The sequence below is a fragment of the Sorex fumeus genome, unplaced genomic scaffold (genome assembly GCF_029834395.1).
Source record: "Sorex fumeus unplaced genomic scaffold, SorFum_2.1 ptg000082l, whole genome shotgun sequence".
Lineage (NCBI taxonomy): Eukaryota > Metazoa > Chordata > Mammalia > Eulipotyphla > Soricidae > Sorex > Sorex fumeus.
This window is the reverse complement of record NW_026606139.1, coordinates 255303-271997: the sequence shown is the minus strand read 5'-3', so window position 1 is coordinate 271997 and position 16695 is coordinate 255303. Positions and strand designations below refer to the sequence as shown.

Below are 16695 nucleotides of genomic sequence, written 5' to 3'. Positions count from 1 at the left end.
TGGCGGGGGGCACTCCCAGTGGTGCTTAGGGGACCTCGAAGTGTCAGAGATCCTACGAATTTTGGTTTTGACCAGAACTGGTAGCGTTCAGAGTTTATTCCTGGCTCTGCGCTCAGGGATCACTCTGATGGGCTCAGGGAACCTTATGGAGTGCCAGGGATTGAACCCCCGTGGGCCGTATGCAAGGCAAATGTCCTACTTGCTGTCCTATCGGAGTGGCTACTAATGAAGCATCCCTGAGTTTGAACAAATTTGGGAATTTAAACTGATGCAGAGATGGGGCTGGAGAGATCATCCAGAGCCAAAGACTGATCTGGGTGCAGTCCCTGGCACTGCATATGATTCCCTGAGCAATTCTAGGGATCACTCCTGAGCACACAGCCAGGAAGAGCCACTGAACACCACCCAGGGTAGCCCAGAAATCCCTCCCACCGCCATGCCCCCACTCTCCAGACAGAGACAAGCCTGGGTGACAGGCTTTGTCTTTAGAGGAGGGAGGGGAGAGCAGATAAGGATGAGAGGCAGGTGGGCAATGCTGCTGACCTCCAGGCATGGAGGGTGGAAGTCACAGGCAGCAAGCAAAACAGAGGTGAAAAAGAGCCCCACAATTTTTTGTAGAGCCCCCCACTCTACACCCCAGAAGTCTTCTCAGGAGCCCTGGAGCCTCTCTGGCAACTCTCAGCCAAGTCAGGGAGTTCCAAGCGAAGGCCTGAGGCTGTGGGTGCTGTTCAGCCCTTCAGTGCCAGGGCTCAAACCTGAGTCACCCTGGCAGAGCTTGGAGGACCTTGAGGGCCGCACCACAATTTAACCTAGTCCTGAAGGACCCAGGGAAGGAAGTTCCCAAATGATGAAATCTGAGTTGACCCCAAAAGAACGAGAAACCAGGTACTGTCCCATGGGAGCAGGGGCCCTGGTCCCATCACTCTTTTGTGGTCCCATCACCCCTTCCACTGTGAACGCGGAGGCTGGGAAGAGGGCGGCAGCCCCACAGTGGCGCAGGCGCAGACTGACCAAGGAATCGGCAATCTCCTTGAGGGTCTGGTCTGATCCGACAGCGAAGATGCACTTGCCATCAGGGGAGATGGTGACAGAGTAGTAGCTGCAGGACTTGAGCACACATTCTGTCTCTCTCTTCCCGGCGGACAAGTTCCACTCATAGACAGCGCCATCGGTGCCGCAGGAAATCAGCTTGCTGTCATCTGTGCTCCACGCGATTGAACGGACCTGTGGAGGATGAAGAAGGGACAGGTCAAAAGGAGCATGCATGTGCACACACACACACACACACACACACACACACACACACACACGCACACATAATACACCATGTAAAAGGAGGGGGCATTCCTCATCCCAACCCCCCTTCCCCTGGATGGAGGCAAGCACCAAACACAGGTTCTTGAGAATCTTACTGTCTTCCAAGATGCTTGGAAGATTCTGAAGATGAAACACTCCCACTTCCCGTCCACTTTGTGAATGGAAAGACTGAAATGTAAAGGTCCCTATATGCTACCTATATGATTATTGACATGCTTTTGACTCTTAATTTTGAAATGATTATATGTTCGTGAGAAGATGCAAAATTAGAATGAAGAGAACTGGCAGAGTAAGGACCTTAGCTAACTGTTTCACATAATATGTAAAGGCCCTCCCGTTGATCATCGACTTGCTCGAGCGGGCCCAGTAACGTCTCCATTGGAGACTTTGTTGTTACTGTGTCTGGCATATCGAATACTCTCGGTAGCTTGCCGGGCTCTCCGAGAGGGGCGGAGGAATCGAACTTGCGTCGGCCATGTTGGCTGCGTGCAAGGCAGACGCCCTACCCGCTGTGCTATCACTCCAGTCCAAAGGTAAAGGTAAAGGCCCTCCTGTTGATCGTCGATTTGCTCGAGCGGGCCCAGTAACGTCTCCGTTGGAGACTTTGTTGTTACTGTGTCTGGCATATCGAATACTCTCGGTAGCTTGCCGGGCTCTCCGAGAGGCTCTCCGAGAGGGCTGGAGCGATAGCACAGTGGTAGGGCGTTTGCCTTGCACGCAGCCAACATGGCCAACCCGAGTTCGATTCCTCCGCCCCTCTCGGAGAGCCCAGCAAGCTACCGAGAGTATTCGATATGCCAGACACAGTAACAACTTTTCCACATAATATGCAAACTATTAAAAATTATAAAACTTCTTTCTAATCTCTAGAAGTTATCCTAAGGAAATCTACTCTGGATGTGTGTGTGTGAGAGAGAGAGAGAGAGAGAGAGAGAGAGAGAGAGAGAGAGAGAGAGAGAGAACAGGGCTTAAGATTTTTGCCCTGCAAACGACTGGGTCCAGTTCAATCCCTGGCATGATATATGATCTTCCACAGACAGCAGTGATCCCTAAGCACAGAGCCAGGAGTAAGCCCTGAGCACCAGAGGGTGTGGCTCTCCTATCCCTGCAAACACACACACACACACACACACACACACACACACACAAAGCAGCTCCTCAATTTCAGTAAGAACAGTCTGAGCCACTTCCTTAAAGAAGATGTATAGGGGCTGGACAGCTGGTACAGATCCGAGAACTGCATATGGTGATGGGGTACAGATGGTACAGATCCCCAGCACCTCTGGAGTGGTCCCCGAGCACAGAGCAAAGAATAAGTCATGAGCACACTTAGGTGCACGCCTCCCCAAGGATAAAAATATAAACTGACCTACTAGCAAAAGGAAAGATATCCAAATGACCAATGGGTATATGAAAAACATGCTGTCACTTCTCATTGGAAAAATGCAAATCAAAACAAACAAATAACTCACTGGTGTGAGATTGGCACATATAACACAAGATGAAAAACCAATCTGTGCAGATATGGATGTGGGGGGAAAAAGGAATCCTTATCCACTGCTGGTGGCAATATTGACTGGTTCTGCCTCTCTGGGAAACAGTTCGGACATACCAATAGAACTAAGAATTGAGCATCACATGACCCAGCAATTCCACTTCTTGGCCTCTATGCTAACTAGCCCCAAACACTATTTCCACTGTGGCCCTCTGTTCATCACAGCACTCTTCTCAATCACCAGATCCAGAAACAACCGTAGCGCCTAAGAACAGATGAGTGGATAAAGAAACGATGGTACTCATGACACAGTGGGCTACAACTTGGCTATAAGAAAAGATGAAATAATGCAAGCTGCCACTCTGTGGATGGAAGCAGAGGGTATAATTAGCTGAGTGAGGTCAGTCAGAAGAGGGACGGACACAGAAAAATCTATCTGTGGGAGATAGAGGAACATAAGCAAGGGGAACAACCAACAGCCAAAGGTAACAGAAGTGTAGAGTGGTCTAAGAATCGAGCTTACCTGGGGAAGGCGGTCTTGAGCTGGGGGGGGGGCGGTTGGGAGGGGTCCCTGGAACAATGCCAGAGAGAAGGGGAACGGTCTGGTGCCAGGTGTGGTGTCAGATGGAGGTATGCAGAAAACTATCATTGGCTGTTATTTTAAGTCTTATATGGAACTGGAGCGATAGCACAGCGGGTAAGGCGTTTGCCTTGCAAGTAGCCAACATGGCCGACCTGAGTTCGATTCCTCCACCCCTCTCGGAGAGCCTGGCAAGCTACCGAGAGTATCTCGCCTGCACAGCAGAGCCTGGCAAGCTACCCCTGACGTATTTGATATGCCAGACACAGTAACAATTGTCACAGTGGAGACGTTACTGGGCCTGCTTGAGCAAATCGATGAACAATGGGAGGACAGTGACGGTGAAAGTGATATGAAAATGGAATACACGATAATGACAGGAAGGCGGGAAAGTACCGCTGAGGCCTGAACCACTCCACCATTACCCTCGCTGGCTCTGGGAGGCTTTGCCCGCTGTAGTGGCTGACACGCTTGGCCTTTGGCTGTGCCTTTCCTGCCTTTAGGTTTCCTGTCCCTCACCAGGAGCTCAATTCAGGTAGCCATGACCAAGAAGCCCTATCCTCCTCTTCCCCAATCAGACCCCTGCAACCCCCGCAGGTGGAAGAGGTAGTGGGGCCCTAAAGACTCTGTCCCAATTTGTTCAAAAGGTAGATGCTTCATGCCCTCAGGGAATTCCCACCCTCTGCCCCTGCATGCGGCCCTCATGGAGTGGGGAGGCCACTCCCGGAAGAGAAGCCCCTCTCCTCCTCCGTGCATTGGAGAAAGGGGCCCTAAGACAAGAGCTCCACAGCTCAGCCAGGGAGCCCTGTCTAACACAATGACAATCTTGGGGTGGCACTCTTGAGAGAGGCTGGGAGCTCCATTGGACCAGCAAAACGGCAGAGCACAGAATATTCCCAGAGAACAGAAGAAACCAACAGCTGGGGCCTCTGTAGGCCAGGGACACCTCTGAGGACTGGGAAGGCTGCAGATGTGCTGCGCTACACCCTGGGGAAAGCAGCCAGGCCTGGACTTGGGCTGCAGCTCAATGGAAAAGTGCCTGCATGGTACATGTGAGGCCGAGAGTCTGTGCCCCGGCATTACTCCCACACCCTACATGGCCAAGTGCAATTCCCTGTGTTGCTGCTGTCCTCCTTGGCCACGCAACACATATGTGACTCGCACCTCCGCACCCCCACAAGCACACACTCTAACAAAGGCAACAAGAATAAGAATGGGGAGAGACTCGGAACCAAGCAGCTTGCTGCAGAGATGCCTCCAGACTTTGCACCAGGCCAATTCCCCAGGGTGCCTCAGAGGGGAGCAGGCATCGTCCTTCCAACTTCTCCCTAGGAATCCTGGCGGCTGCCATCTTCCAGAACCCAATGAGAAGTCCAGATACACAGGAGCGATGACAGCAAACTCCAGGCCTCAAGGGATAGGGAATGGACTGGTCCTTCTTATCTCCTCATCCCCAAGGGACCCTGGAGGTCATGCCCATGAACTGCCTCCCACTGCTATTTAAGCTCCTTATCGGCCCTGATCCAGAAACACACTAAAGAATCTTAGAACCGAGCAGCTCGCTCAGCAGCTCGCAGAGATTTCTCCAGACCCTAATTATCTAAAATTTTAGAATCCCAGGAGCATGTGGCCGCAAGATCTTACGCTATTCATAACAAGCAACACAAAATAAATTACCTAGCATCTGCCTTTTCAGCAGGTTTGAGTGGTGGTGGGAAAAATTCAGAATAATGGTGGTGGGACTGGTGTTGAAATATTGAATGTGATCCATAATTGTGAACAACTTTATGAAAATTTAAAAAAAAATAAAGAACAAGAACAGGAATGCAAGAAAGAGAGCAATCAGGGCAGGATCGAGAAGTTGGGGAAATCATCTCCCACGCTACACAAAGACTCATTAAGGTTACACAGAAGCCACACACGGGGGCTTTAAACACAGCATCTGGCCAAACACACTGCATACGAAGGCATCTCTCACCCAGGGGCAGCTCCAAGGAAGCCAGGCTGAAATCAAATCACACGCATGCCTGACAGCCCCAAAGCCTGCGTGCCTGCAAAGGGCTGCGTGCCCTCTCGCAGAAAGAGCCTCGATCGACTCCATGTAGGGCTGGGCAGAGAGCAGAAAATGCGAATCCCATGAGGTGTGACAGCAGCCTCCAAGCGACACACAAATCCAAGAGGAAAGGGTAAGAGTCCAACTGGCTAAGTGAGCCTGAGCACAGCCTACGATGAATAAGCTGCTTAGGTTAGCCCAGGGGTAACGGCGTGGTCGCCAGGCTGAAAGATAAAAAAGGGAAAAAAAATCTGAGCAGGGATGTAGGAAGCTGCAGACTGCGGGGGTGGAGGTATGTGTGAGGGGGGGGGGATTCTTTCAGCCATGCCTGTCAATCAAAGCAATCACCCAACCTCAACAATGCCCCCCCCCCAACCACCCCCAAACCACCATCACCTGGAGGGTAAGAATCCAGAATTCCGACTGCACCAACTGAACTACTCTGAGAACAAAACACGCAACTCCGGCGCGGCAATGATCATCACCAGCCCCATCTGCTTCACTCTGCCTTGCTCCTTGAGGGGCAAGCCTTTGTGAACGCTGCCATCTTAGTCATGCCAACCCCTGCAAGAGGGCCTCGCAGATCTCCCGTTTCTCTTTCACCGCGTGACTGGCAAATTAGCAGCCCCGGTTTGTCTGTGCGTGTGTTTGACTGCCTTTGTCCCCCAGGAGCGTGTGGGCTTGAAGAAGACAGGACTCTCTTTCCTTTTGTTCCCTGCACCCCACTGGCTCGCACGATGCTCGGCTCTCTGATTTCTCCTCACCTTCCCTGTGTGTCCTTTCAGGTTTGAGATGTTCTCCAAGCTGGTGGTCGTGAAAATGAGAATCACATTTCCACTGACTGCGGCAAACAGGTGGCCGCCGTTGCTGAAGGCACACTAGAAGGAAACACAGTGAGAGGAGGCATGAGAGAAACGAGCCATCCAGGTGGAGGTTGCCAGCACCAGCACCATTGCCTAAAGGGATCAGGCTGAAAGGTGTGGGGGAGGAGGAGAACTGTGGGAAGGTGCAGTGGAGGGAGGGTTGGCTGCCCTCTTCCAGCACTTGTGTGGTGCCAGGATCCCATCCTGGCCCAGGGGCTGACACTGCTGTGTTTGAGCTGCTTGGATCGTGGAGGAGAGATCTCGTATTGGCAGAGAAGCAAAATTCCGAGGGGGAAAAACAGTCCCTGAGATCATGGTCTTGTTTCTGCATCATCTCGTTTCAGCTCTTGCCCTTCCAGTCCTGGCCCTGGCTGGTTTGTGACTCTAAATTTGACTAATGTTTCCTTTTCGGCACTTTCTCTCCATTAGCAGAGAGGGCCCGTCACAGGTGGGCTATCACAAGAGTTTTGGTTTCCAAAAAAAAAGAGGGGGGGGGAGGAGGAGAATAGAGGAACAAAGAGAGAATACTGCAGGGAGGGCATTTAACTTGCATGAAGCTGACCCAGGTTCAATCCCAGGCATGACAGTAAATCCCCTAACCCCCACCGGAAGTAATCCCTGAGCCAGAGCCAAGAGTAAGCCTGGAGCCCTGGTGGGTGTGGCCCCCAAATAAAATGAAACAGAAAGAAAAGGAAAAACGGGGTAGAGTCAGATTCTCTATTCAATTTGGAGGGAGAAAAGTTGTATTTTTTTTCCTTTGCAGGAAACGTTCTCTAGGACCGACTTCAAATGGATGAGTGAGTTATTAACATTTCAGCCTTGACTGTTTCCCAAGAAAACGCCTGCTGCTGCCCTGAGCATCCCCGTACCTCTCTGCACCCTCGGACAGAGTACTCTTTGAAAGACCGGATGTCATCAATAAGCAGGTTCATGAGACGCAGTTTGTCAGCAAACCCGACAACGATGAAGTGGCCCGAGGGGTGGAGGCCGATGGCGTATGCCTCTTCCTGGTACTCCCTGTAGAGCTCCAGAGTGCTGTGAAGAAGATCAGAGACTTGATGGGGACTGGCACTCTAAATCAATTGCGACCCCCCCCCCCCCCTCATTGTGGTTGGCATATATTTTGATGCTAGCATTTGAGATTCATGATTGTCTGCAACGACTGCTTCCCCTCTTTTCTAGATTTGGGTAATGTGAGGACAGGAGCTAGCCATGAGGATGGAAATGAGGGGAATCATCAAGGGACAGTCCGGTGATGTTAAAGGCACAGCTCCAGCTCGAGTCTTCAAATTGGAAGTAAGGCACAAGTCTTTGCTTCCGGCCATCCCAGCCATTTTAGATAAGTGCAAAGACATTATAGGATGCGGCTGATCGAGATTGGAGATGCTTGGGGAAAGCTGTGAGAGGAGGATGAAGCACTAGGGGGTGGGGGGGGGTAGTTGAGGGCAGTGAGGAGGAAGAGGAGAAAAAGAAGAAATAAATGGTTGAGTGAAATCCATGAGGCAAAAAAGCACTCCGGCGAGAGTGGAGGGACAGGGGTGTTGGGAGGACATGGGAGTTATGTAAGAAGTGAGTCACTGGGGTGCTATCTTTCCATCCTGAGCGTCTAGCAGAGTGGCGTGTAGTAGGCATTTAATAACAAATGAAGCTCCAAGTAATTTTCTAGCCCAAGCAGGAGTGGAAAGAGAAGGCAAACAGGTAGGTTGACTGACTTGATTAAAAAAAAAAATCCTTTGCCAGGAAAATCTCCCAAGTAATTAAAATGCAAAGCTCTCTAATTAAAGTAATTCACATGAACAACTTTAACATCTGAGATCCTGTACACTGTGACAGCAAAGTCTTTCGTTCCTTACTTGGAGTCATAATTCCAGATGCGTACAGATCGATCCAGGGAGCAGGTAGCAATGAGGGGTTTGCGGATGCAAGTAGCAAGACCGGTGATGGATGCTGAGTGTAACGGGTACAGCAGATACTCAAAGTGAGCAGGCTCCCCCTGGAGAAATCACACAGAAGGAGGTCCAGCAGCGTCAGCAAAAGACTGGCCCTGCACTTCAGTTTTCATTAGACCCAGGAACCTTAATTGGCCTGGGTGCACAGAAGCCAGGCTGGGCAAATGGTTTTCTTCGTATGCACATTTTCCTATGCCACCGTCATTTTGAAGCATTACTTTAATGGCCATATAAAATACTTCACTCTGCGGATATAGCAGAATTTATTTCAGTCATTCCTTTCCTGGGCTGAGTGCTTAAGGGAGCACCAATTTTTGTTATTTAAGAAAAACACTAGACTGGATATTCTTGCCTCAAAGTCTTTGGGGTGCTCTCCGATTAGTTCCTTGGGACCCTGTAGAGCACGTCTCTGACATCCAGCTGCTTGACAAAGTGTACCCTTTGGACTGCCGAGGCCCCCATTTCAGAGGACACCCATCCTGAATGGGCACAGTGCCAACTTCCTGACACAGCTCCTAGAGCCACTGGCTCCCCTACACCCATACTGTTGAAGACCTCTCTCTTGGAAACCCCTGTACAATCTATTTTCTTAAACTGGGGGGGTCATAACTTCATATGTTGTTACCAAATGTGGGGGTCATGATGAGGAATTTGGTAATGGTACGAGATGTCTGAATACATGATGACCACAAATGAATTCAAACTCAACCATGTCATGTGAATTTGAGATGTTTCTGGCAGCGCTCATCCACACTGCACTTCTTGGCCAAAAGGGGAATCCCAGTGGAAAAATCAGAAGTGACCCTGGCGAAGATAAGTGAACCTTGAGCAGTCCTCCCTTTCCCACCCTACTTCCCAATCTAGGTTGTCAAGGAGTCCACAGAGAGAACTTGCAGAGCCCTTGACCCCTAGTACAGGCAGAGTCTCAGATGCACCTTCTATTTGTCTATGACCTCCCCATGAGGTCCTGGGCATGTGTCCTCCAGGACCAGTGAGTGACAACGTTTGCTCCCCACAATGCTGGTGGTTGGTGCCTAGAGCACACTTCCATCCACTGTCCACTGTCCTCCCATTGTTCATCGATTTGCTCCAGCGGGCCCAGTAACGTCTCAAAACAAATTGTGAGACTTGTTGTTACTGTTCTTGGCATATCAAATATGTCACAGGGAGCTTGCCAGGCTTTGCCATGTGGGCAAGATACTCTCTGTAGCTTGCTGGGCTTTCTAAGAGGGGCAGAGGAATCAAACTCGGGTCAGCCATGTCAGCCGCGGGCAAGGCAAATGTCTTACCCACTGATGCTATCACTCCAGGCCAAGAGCACACTTCCATGGGAAGGAGAAACACAAGGCTTCACACAGAGGCAGTGCTGGTGGGCAAAAGCTGGGGCAAGGGGGGCTCTCTCCAGGGAATGCAGACCAGAGAAAAGGCAGCATCATTAAAGGCCAGAACCCACACAATAGGTCTGCTTTCTGAGGTGGGATATGGGGGAAATGGCAGGAGTTTTAGGATCTTGATAAGAACTGCCACATTTCTCTGCAGAAGAATCCGTTAGTCTATCACCAACAGCCATGAGCATCGGAAGAGTGATTTTAACAGAAAATGGATTCAGTTACATGGCTGTGCAGGCTCCAGGCTCTGTTAGCAGAGACTTTGTGCCTGGAATGACCTGAAGGAGGAGTGATAGCAGGAAATGTCATGAGATGAATATACCATGGGTGTTTTCATAAGCCAAGACTGATGGGAATTCCCTTAAATTCTGTCCTCTCCCCTTTAAAAACGACCTGCACTCACCCCATCCTTCTCCAGTTTCTTTGAGAAAGAGGGTCTAATGAGGCATAAGAGATGACTAACGGAAAAACACCTCGTGTTCAAGGACTGGAAGGGATAACGTGCCCAGGTAGTGCGATCTCCATTCGGAGCCCAGGTGGCTTCTTTGTAGAACTCGACAAATGGATTCTAAAATTCAAATGGAACTGCAAGGGACTCAGAAGAGCCAAAAACCACCTTGAAAAGAACAGATCCTGGGCCTGAGAGACAGTACAGTGGGTAGGGTGCTGTTGGCCTTGCATGTGGCTGGTCCATGTTTGATCTCTAGCAGCCCAAATGGTTCCCTAGTACTGCCAGGAGTGACCCCTGAGAACAGAGCCAGGAGTAAGTCCTGAGCACAGCGGGGTGTGGTCCAAAAGCAACAACAAAATTTGAGAGAGAGAGAGAGAGAGAGAGAGAGATCAGAGTTCAAGAACCTACACTTCCCAACTTCAAAGCTCACCACGTATAATGATGCTATCATAAGAGGAAATATATTGATGAAATACAATTATGATACAGAAATAAACCCATGTTACAAATGGTTTTCAACAAAGGTGCGAAGACCACATGCAAAAGGAGGCTGTTGGAGCCTCATCGCAGAATGAGCACACAAATCAACTAAAAATGCATCAAACAGGTATGTGTCAGAGCAAAAATTAGAAAACTCTTAGAAGAAACAGGATAAATCACCATTACCTTAGATTTGAAATATAGCATCAAAAGCACAAACAGCCGAAAGAGATAAATTATACTTTATCAAAAGAGAAAACTTTTGTGCACTAAATGACACTATCAAGAAAGTTAAAAGACAGCCCACAAGATGGGAGAAGATATCTGTACACCGCATAGTTGGTAGGGAACTTATATCAGGAATACATAAAGAACTCTTACAACTCAATAACAAAAAGGCAACACATTTAAAAACAACGGGCAGAGGATCCTATTAGGCATTTCCCCCGAAGAAGATACATGAATGGCCCAATGACACATGAAAATATATTCTACATTATGATCCACCAGAGGAATGAAAATTAAAGCCACAAAGAGATACCAGGTCACACCCCAAAAGTCAGATAATAAGCTTTGGCAAAGATATGGAGAAATCATAACCCCTATCACAGCTGATGAGACTAGATGCGCCGCCTCTCTGGAAGACAATCTGGAAGCTCCTTGACTAGGTACACATGGAGCTACTTTACAACCCATTAATTTTGTTCCTAGCTTTATATCCAGAGGAAACTAAAATATGCGTGTGCAAAAAAAAATTGTACACTAATGTTCAGAGATGCAATCTTTACAATACTCAGAGCCACCCACATGATTAGTCAACTAAGATAAGGCAAAAAATGTGGGGCTGGAGATGTGGCTCAGTGGCAAATTATGTGACCTACATGTGTGAGACATGGGTTCCACTGTTGGCAACACACACACACACACACACACACACACACGAATATGGAAAAACAGCACTGATTCATGCTCCAGCTTAAATGAAACTTGAAAGCTTTAGATTAAGTGAAAGAAAACAGTCAAAAAGTCCACAAATTGATATGATTCCATTTACAGGTAATAGAATAGACAAATCTGTAGGGATATAAAGTAACTAAGTGGTTGCCCAGGAAATAGGAAGGAAGCTCTTGGGAGAATGGGGAGATAATAGTTAAAGGGGTGGAAGATGATTTATCTGAAAATCATGGCTTTGCTTTTTGGTTACATCCAACAGTGCTCAGTCCCCACAAAGTGCTGAGGACAAAGCCTATGCTTCAAAGATAATCTGTTGATAGCTTTGCGTTATCTCTCTGACTCCTGTTTGTTTATTAATAATTATTATTTTATCTATTTATTTCCTGCTTTTTGGGTTACATCCGGCATTGCACAGGGGTTACTCCTGAATCATGCCCTCCCTCCCTCCCTCCCTTTCTTCCTTCCCTCCTTCCTTTCCTCCTTCGTTCCTTCCCTTCTTCCTTTCCTCCTTCCTTTCCTCCTTCTGTCCTTCCTTCCCCCTTCCCTCCCTCCTTCCTTCCCTCCTTTCCTCCCTCCCTTCCTCCCTCCCTCCCTCCTGGAAAAGGGTGCAGACAGATGGCTGAACTGTGTGCTTCAAAGAGGCTGCCACGATTGCACTCCCATCAAGGATCCTTCTGACCCCCGCAGGGAGTTTACTGCCCTCTTTGAGGAGCTCTGCTCAGTTGGTTGGATCGTAGGTGCGCCCTGGGTGAGCAGTCCCTGGGGAGGAGGGAGCCTGCCGGGAAGACTCACTTTGCTGATCTCCGTCAGCGACATGGTGATGATGTAGAGCTGGTTCTTGTTGGTGCTGGCAACCAGAGTTTCCTCAGACGGGCTGAAGCACATACAGAGGATATCCTGCTTGTCAGACTGACTCGGGTCATTGCTCTGAAGGTCCACGGGAATCTGCCCGGGATGGGAGACCTCCATTAGTGATGTCCCCACCCTGTCAGCGTGTCCCTGGGAGGCTCAGGGTTCTTCTGGGTCCTCTTGGCTGCAACCCGCACAGAGCAGGACGTAAGTGCTTGTATCTGCCTTTGGTCATTTGCACCTGAACAATAAGACGGTGGCAGATGCAAAACTGGATGAAGCCACGCATCCTTAGGGGGCCCCAGATGTGTGGCTTCATCCAGTTTTGCATCTGACACCGTCTTATTCGGCTACCACTCTCCGCACACATGAAGGTCCCAGCAGAGGAACAAAGGCATGAGGGTCTCGGGGCTGAGATCTCCAAGCCTACTCGGATCGGGGCTGAGAATCCTCCACCCAGATCCTCCAAATTCCAGTAGGCGGGGGGTCACACCCACCAACTGGCTCCCTGGCGCCTTGTAATCCCATCAACGGCCAAGACTCAGAGACTATAAAAACCAGCTCCCGGAAGCGACATCTTATTATCTCATTCCTACTTTGGACAAACTGGCAGGCTATCGACTGCAACCTGCCCACACGGCAGAGTCTGGCAAACTCCCCATGGCGTACCCAATATGCCAAATACCAGTAACAAGGATGGGTCTCATTCTCTTAAAGAGCCTTGAATATGGTACTTTCTTAAAAAATCTCAGGGCTAGGATGAAGGAGATGTTACTGGGGCCTGCTCGAGGCAATCGACGAATAACAGGATGGTCGTGATCGTGATCACGACTGTCTTATTGTTCAGGTGCAAACGACCAAAGGCAGAAACTCGCTTTTCTCTGAGCCCCCTTCTGCCTACGTGCCTGGAGTCCAGTGCAAGTGCCCACCTGTGCCAGACATTCCTGGTGCTTCGGGAAAAGAGGAAAAAGGGAGCCCTTCTGCCACGTACTCTCTGGGAGGCCCTGCAGTGCCCAAGTGGGCCTGACGTCATTAGAGGGGCTTTGTCCTGGGGCTCCTCTCCTTGGCCAAGGACACACACACCGTCACTGCCTCCACGTCTTCACTCCCCGCCAAGCGGGGCTTTGCCCACCTGTAGCCTCCACAGCGTGGAGCCCTGGACAGCAATGAGCCGCCTGCCTCACTGGGCTCCAGGACATCGCCTGCTCTGCCCGGGGTGGGGGTCGAGGATCCCTGTCTTCCAAACCTTCATCATCACCCAGTTAACTCCTTCTCTGCCAGGACAGCGAGGGCTCCGGGAAGCCTGCTCGGACCCCCGATGGATGGGCTGGAGTGAAGGGGGCCGCCCGCTCACCCCACAGCACCCAGGCTGGCTCTCTGCTGTCACATTTGTCCCACTGAGACAGTCCGCCCTGGGCTCCTGTCTGTTTTGTCCCTCTGCTGCCCCCAAGTGCTCAGAGCAGAGCCTGGCAGCAGCAAGATTCTGTGAGTTAGGGGGTGAGTCCCAAGGTCCCCCACCCCTGAAACCCCAGAAAGTTCTTGAGGGCAGCAGCCTGCCTGGTCTCTCCGTCCAGCCTCCAGGTTGTCAGCTGGGTGACAGCCCGCTGTCCTGGGATGCTCTCTTGGGACCTCATTCTGTCACAGCCTCTGAATGAGAAACGCTTTGTCCTCAGCTCCCTTCTCCCCATGTCTCGCGCTTATCTTCCTGCAAGCACCTCCTCCCACGTCTCAGTGAAAACAACAGCAGGGGAAGTAATCACAATGAGAAAGCCGGGGAACTGCACAAGTGAGCATCTGCCCTGTGCCAGACGTCGGCCAGGCGCTGCCTGGTGAGGGGGCGTCTGGTCTGTCTCCCGCGCTCATCTCACCCCGACTCAGGATGGCTTGTGGAGGCTGGAGCCCCAGTACCGCAGGTAGGGCGTTGCTGCCTTGCACGCTGCTGCCCGGCGTCGATCCCTGGCACCCCTGAGCTAGGGTGCCCTGAGCACACTGAGTCCAGAGCCAGGAGTAACTCTTGAGCATCACGAAGTGTGAGGACACAATAAAACAAAACCCAAACCAAACAACAACAACAACGCCTGTACTGCCGACTGCTTCACTGTCTTGGGGCCACTGCTCAGGGACCACCCCCAGCGCCCCGAGACAACAGCAGGTGACGTGTCCATGGGCCCTCTTGTCCCCATCACTCTCCTTCCCAGAGCTCTGCGAAGGAACAGCCAGCAGGACCCCAAGTTTCCTTCTTCTCACCCTCCTTACCCGAATTTCCCTGCTCTCCCGATAAAAATTCTTCTCCGTCTTCTCAAACATCAGGACCCTCCCCGGCCCCGCCGAGCAGGCAAAGCCCTTGGAGTAGGAGGCCACGGCAAACACCTGGGGCAGGGACAACTGCAGGGTACTGGAGCTGGGTATCACCTGTTCCACAGAAGCCTCCGGGGAGCTGAGGCCTGGAAAGTGGATGAGGCTAGGAAAGAAGAGAGCACTTAAGGTTTGATGACTTCTGCGTGGGAGGAGGAAGATGTGTGGGGAGATGGCCTGCTGAGACCCTTTCCCATGGCCCCGATCTGCCCTTTGCCTCGGGACATAAGCACCGAAGGGCAGGAGGGCGGTCGAGGCCTTTATCGGGCCGGCTCACAGCTCGGAGCTTCACACTTATTACTGCTTTTTTTTTTTTTTTTTTTTTTTTTTGCTTTTTGGGTCACACCCGGTGATGCTCAGGGGTTACTCCTGGCTCATGCACTCAGGAATTGCTCCTGGCGGTGCTCGGGGGACCATATGGGATGCTGGGAATCGAACCTGTGTCGGCCATGTTGGCTGCGTGCAAGGCAAACGCCCTACCCGCTGTGCTATTGCTCCAGCCCCTATTACTGCTTCTTTAGGATTGCTTTCATCTGGATTTGCTCTAGACATTAGCGGTGATAGGAGGGAAGCGTTTTCTAAGATGACACAGGTAGCATGCAGCGGAGCTTCGATCTGAATCTGGGGCTCCCTCTACTTCCATCAAGCAAAGATCTGCTCGGGTTGGACTGTGTTGACAGCTCTGAGACGGCTCTCTCCTGCCCTTAGCAGCAGCTTAGAATCTAGGGGGTCTGGGATGGGACTGCAGGGGCACAAGGACCATGAGGATCCAGACGATGAGGATGGGGATGAGGATGAGGATGACAAGGCCCCAGTCAAAACTACCAGGAGGACGGTGGGGATTCGCGTATGTCTCGGAGAACATTGTGCAAGTGTGTGTGTGTGTGTGTGTGAGAGAGAGAGAGAGAGAGAGAGAGAGAGAAAAGAAAGAGAGAGAAGAGAGAGGGGGACAGAGAGAAGAAGAGAGAGAGGAGAGAGAGGGAGAGAGAGATAGAGATAGAGAGAGGGAGAGAGACCGGGTGGTCAGGGAGACTGGGGTCAAGGGAAGCTACACCTGACTCAGCTCAGAATCAAGATCAGCCTACAAGTCACACAGCTACGGCAGCAGGAGACAAGGGTGGGTGCTCCAGATGTAGAGAGGGTGGGAGGAGAGGGACACTGGGTCAAGGGGTGTGAGGTGCGGATCATAAGTGATGCCAGGGATTGAGCCAGGATTGACCTCATGCAAGGCAAGTGCCTTTCCCCTGTACTATCTCTATGGCCCTAAGAGTGGTTCTTAAAGAATGTTGCTCTCCGTGTAAGGCTAATGGTGCACTGAGCATGTTTTCACAAGTGCAGGCATCACCCCAGAGCATGATTACCTCTCTGATTCCTTGACGACCTTCAGGGTCTTGCTGTCTTGGCTGGCTTCCTTGACCATGATGTTGGTCTCCCAGCGTGGATCTCCAGATTCAAAGAGGAAGACCTTGCCAGTGTCAGTGCCCACAATGATCTTGTCCTCAGACACCCAGGCGTGGGCTAGATAGTTTTGAGGTTCTCCCCTCTGAAAATTGGTTTGCTTCAAAAGTCCCTCAGCAAAACGTAGAGTCTTAAATATCCCAGTTCCAGTGACACACAAATGAGTATTATCCTGGGGACTGAAGCTCACCTGCAAAACATACAATAGCAAATGAAAAAAAAAAACAAACGATGAGGGACCGTAGAACTAGTCCAGCAGGTAGGGAGACTGCCTTGTATGCAGTAGGCCCGGGTTCCATCCCCAGCATCCTTTGTGGTTCCCTGAGCAATGCCAGGAGTAATTCCTGAGTGCAGAGCCAGGACTAACCCCTGAATATCTCCAGGCATGGGGACCCCTACCCCCCAAAATAAAGAATCTTGACGAATTGGTTCCATTTGTACTCATTACTATTTATTTCAGGTAGCTCAAAAGAGTCTTTCAACATCATGATATCAATGTAGAG

General features: G+C 50.7%; 1 protein-coding gene across 1 annotated transcript in view; it reads right to left on the bottom strand.

The window, feature by feature from the left end:
• The window catches only part of CFAP57 (cilia and flagella associated protein 57), a 66136-nt gene that overhangs the window by 39294 nt on the left and 10147 nt on the right, over positions 1 to 16695 (bottom strand). Inside the window, exons 3-9 of the mRNA XM_056130892.1 lie at positions 16096 to 16382; positions 14636 to 14840; positions 12323 to 12475; positions 8162 to 8301; positions 7178 to 7343; positions 6210 to 6323; positions 1012 to 1224 (exon numbers count right to left, since the gene is read on the bottom strand). Coding sequence (XP_055986867.1) covers positions 1012 to 1224; positions 6210 to 6323; positions 7178 to 7343; positions 8162 to 8301; positions 12323 to 12475; positions 14636 to 14840; positions 16096 to 16382 — 1278 coding nt within the window. The remainder of the gene's footprint in view (positions 1 to 1011; positions 1225 to 6209; positions 6324 to 7177; positions 7344 to 8161; positions 8302 to 12322; positions 12476 to 14635; positions 14841 to 16095; positions 16383 to 16695) is intronic.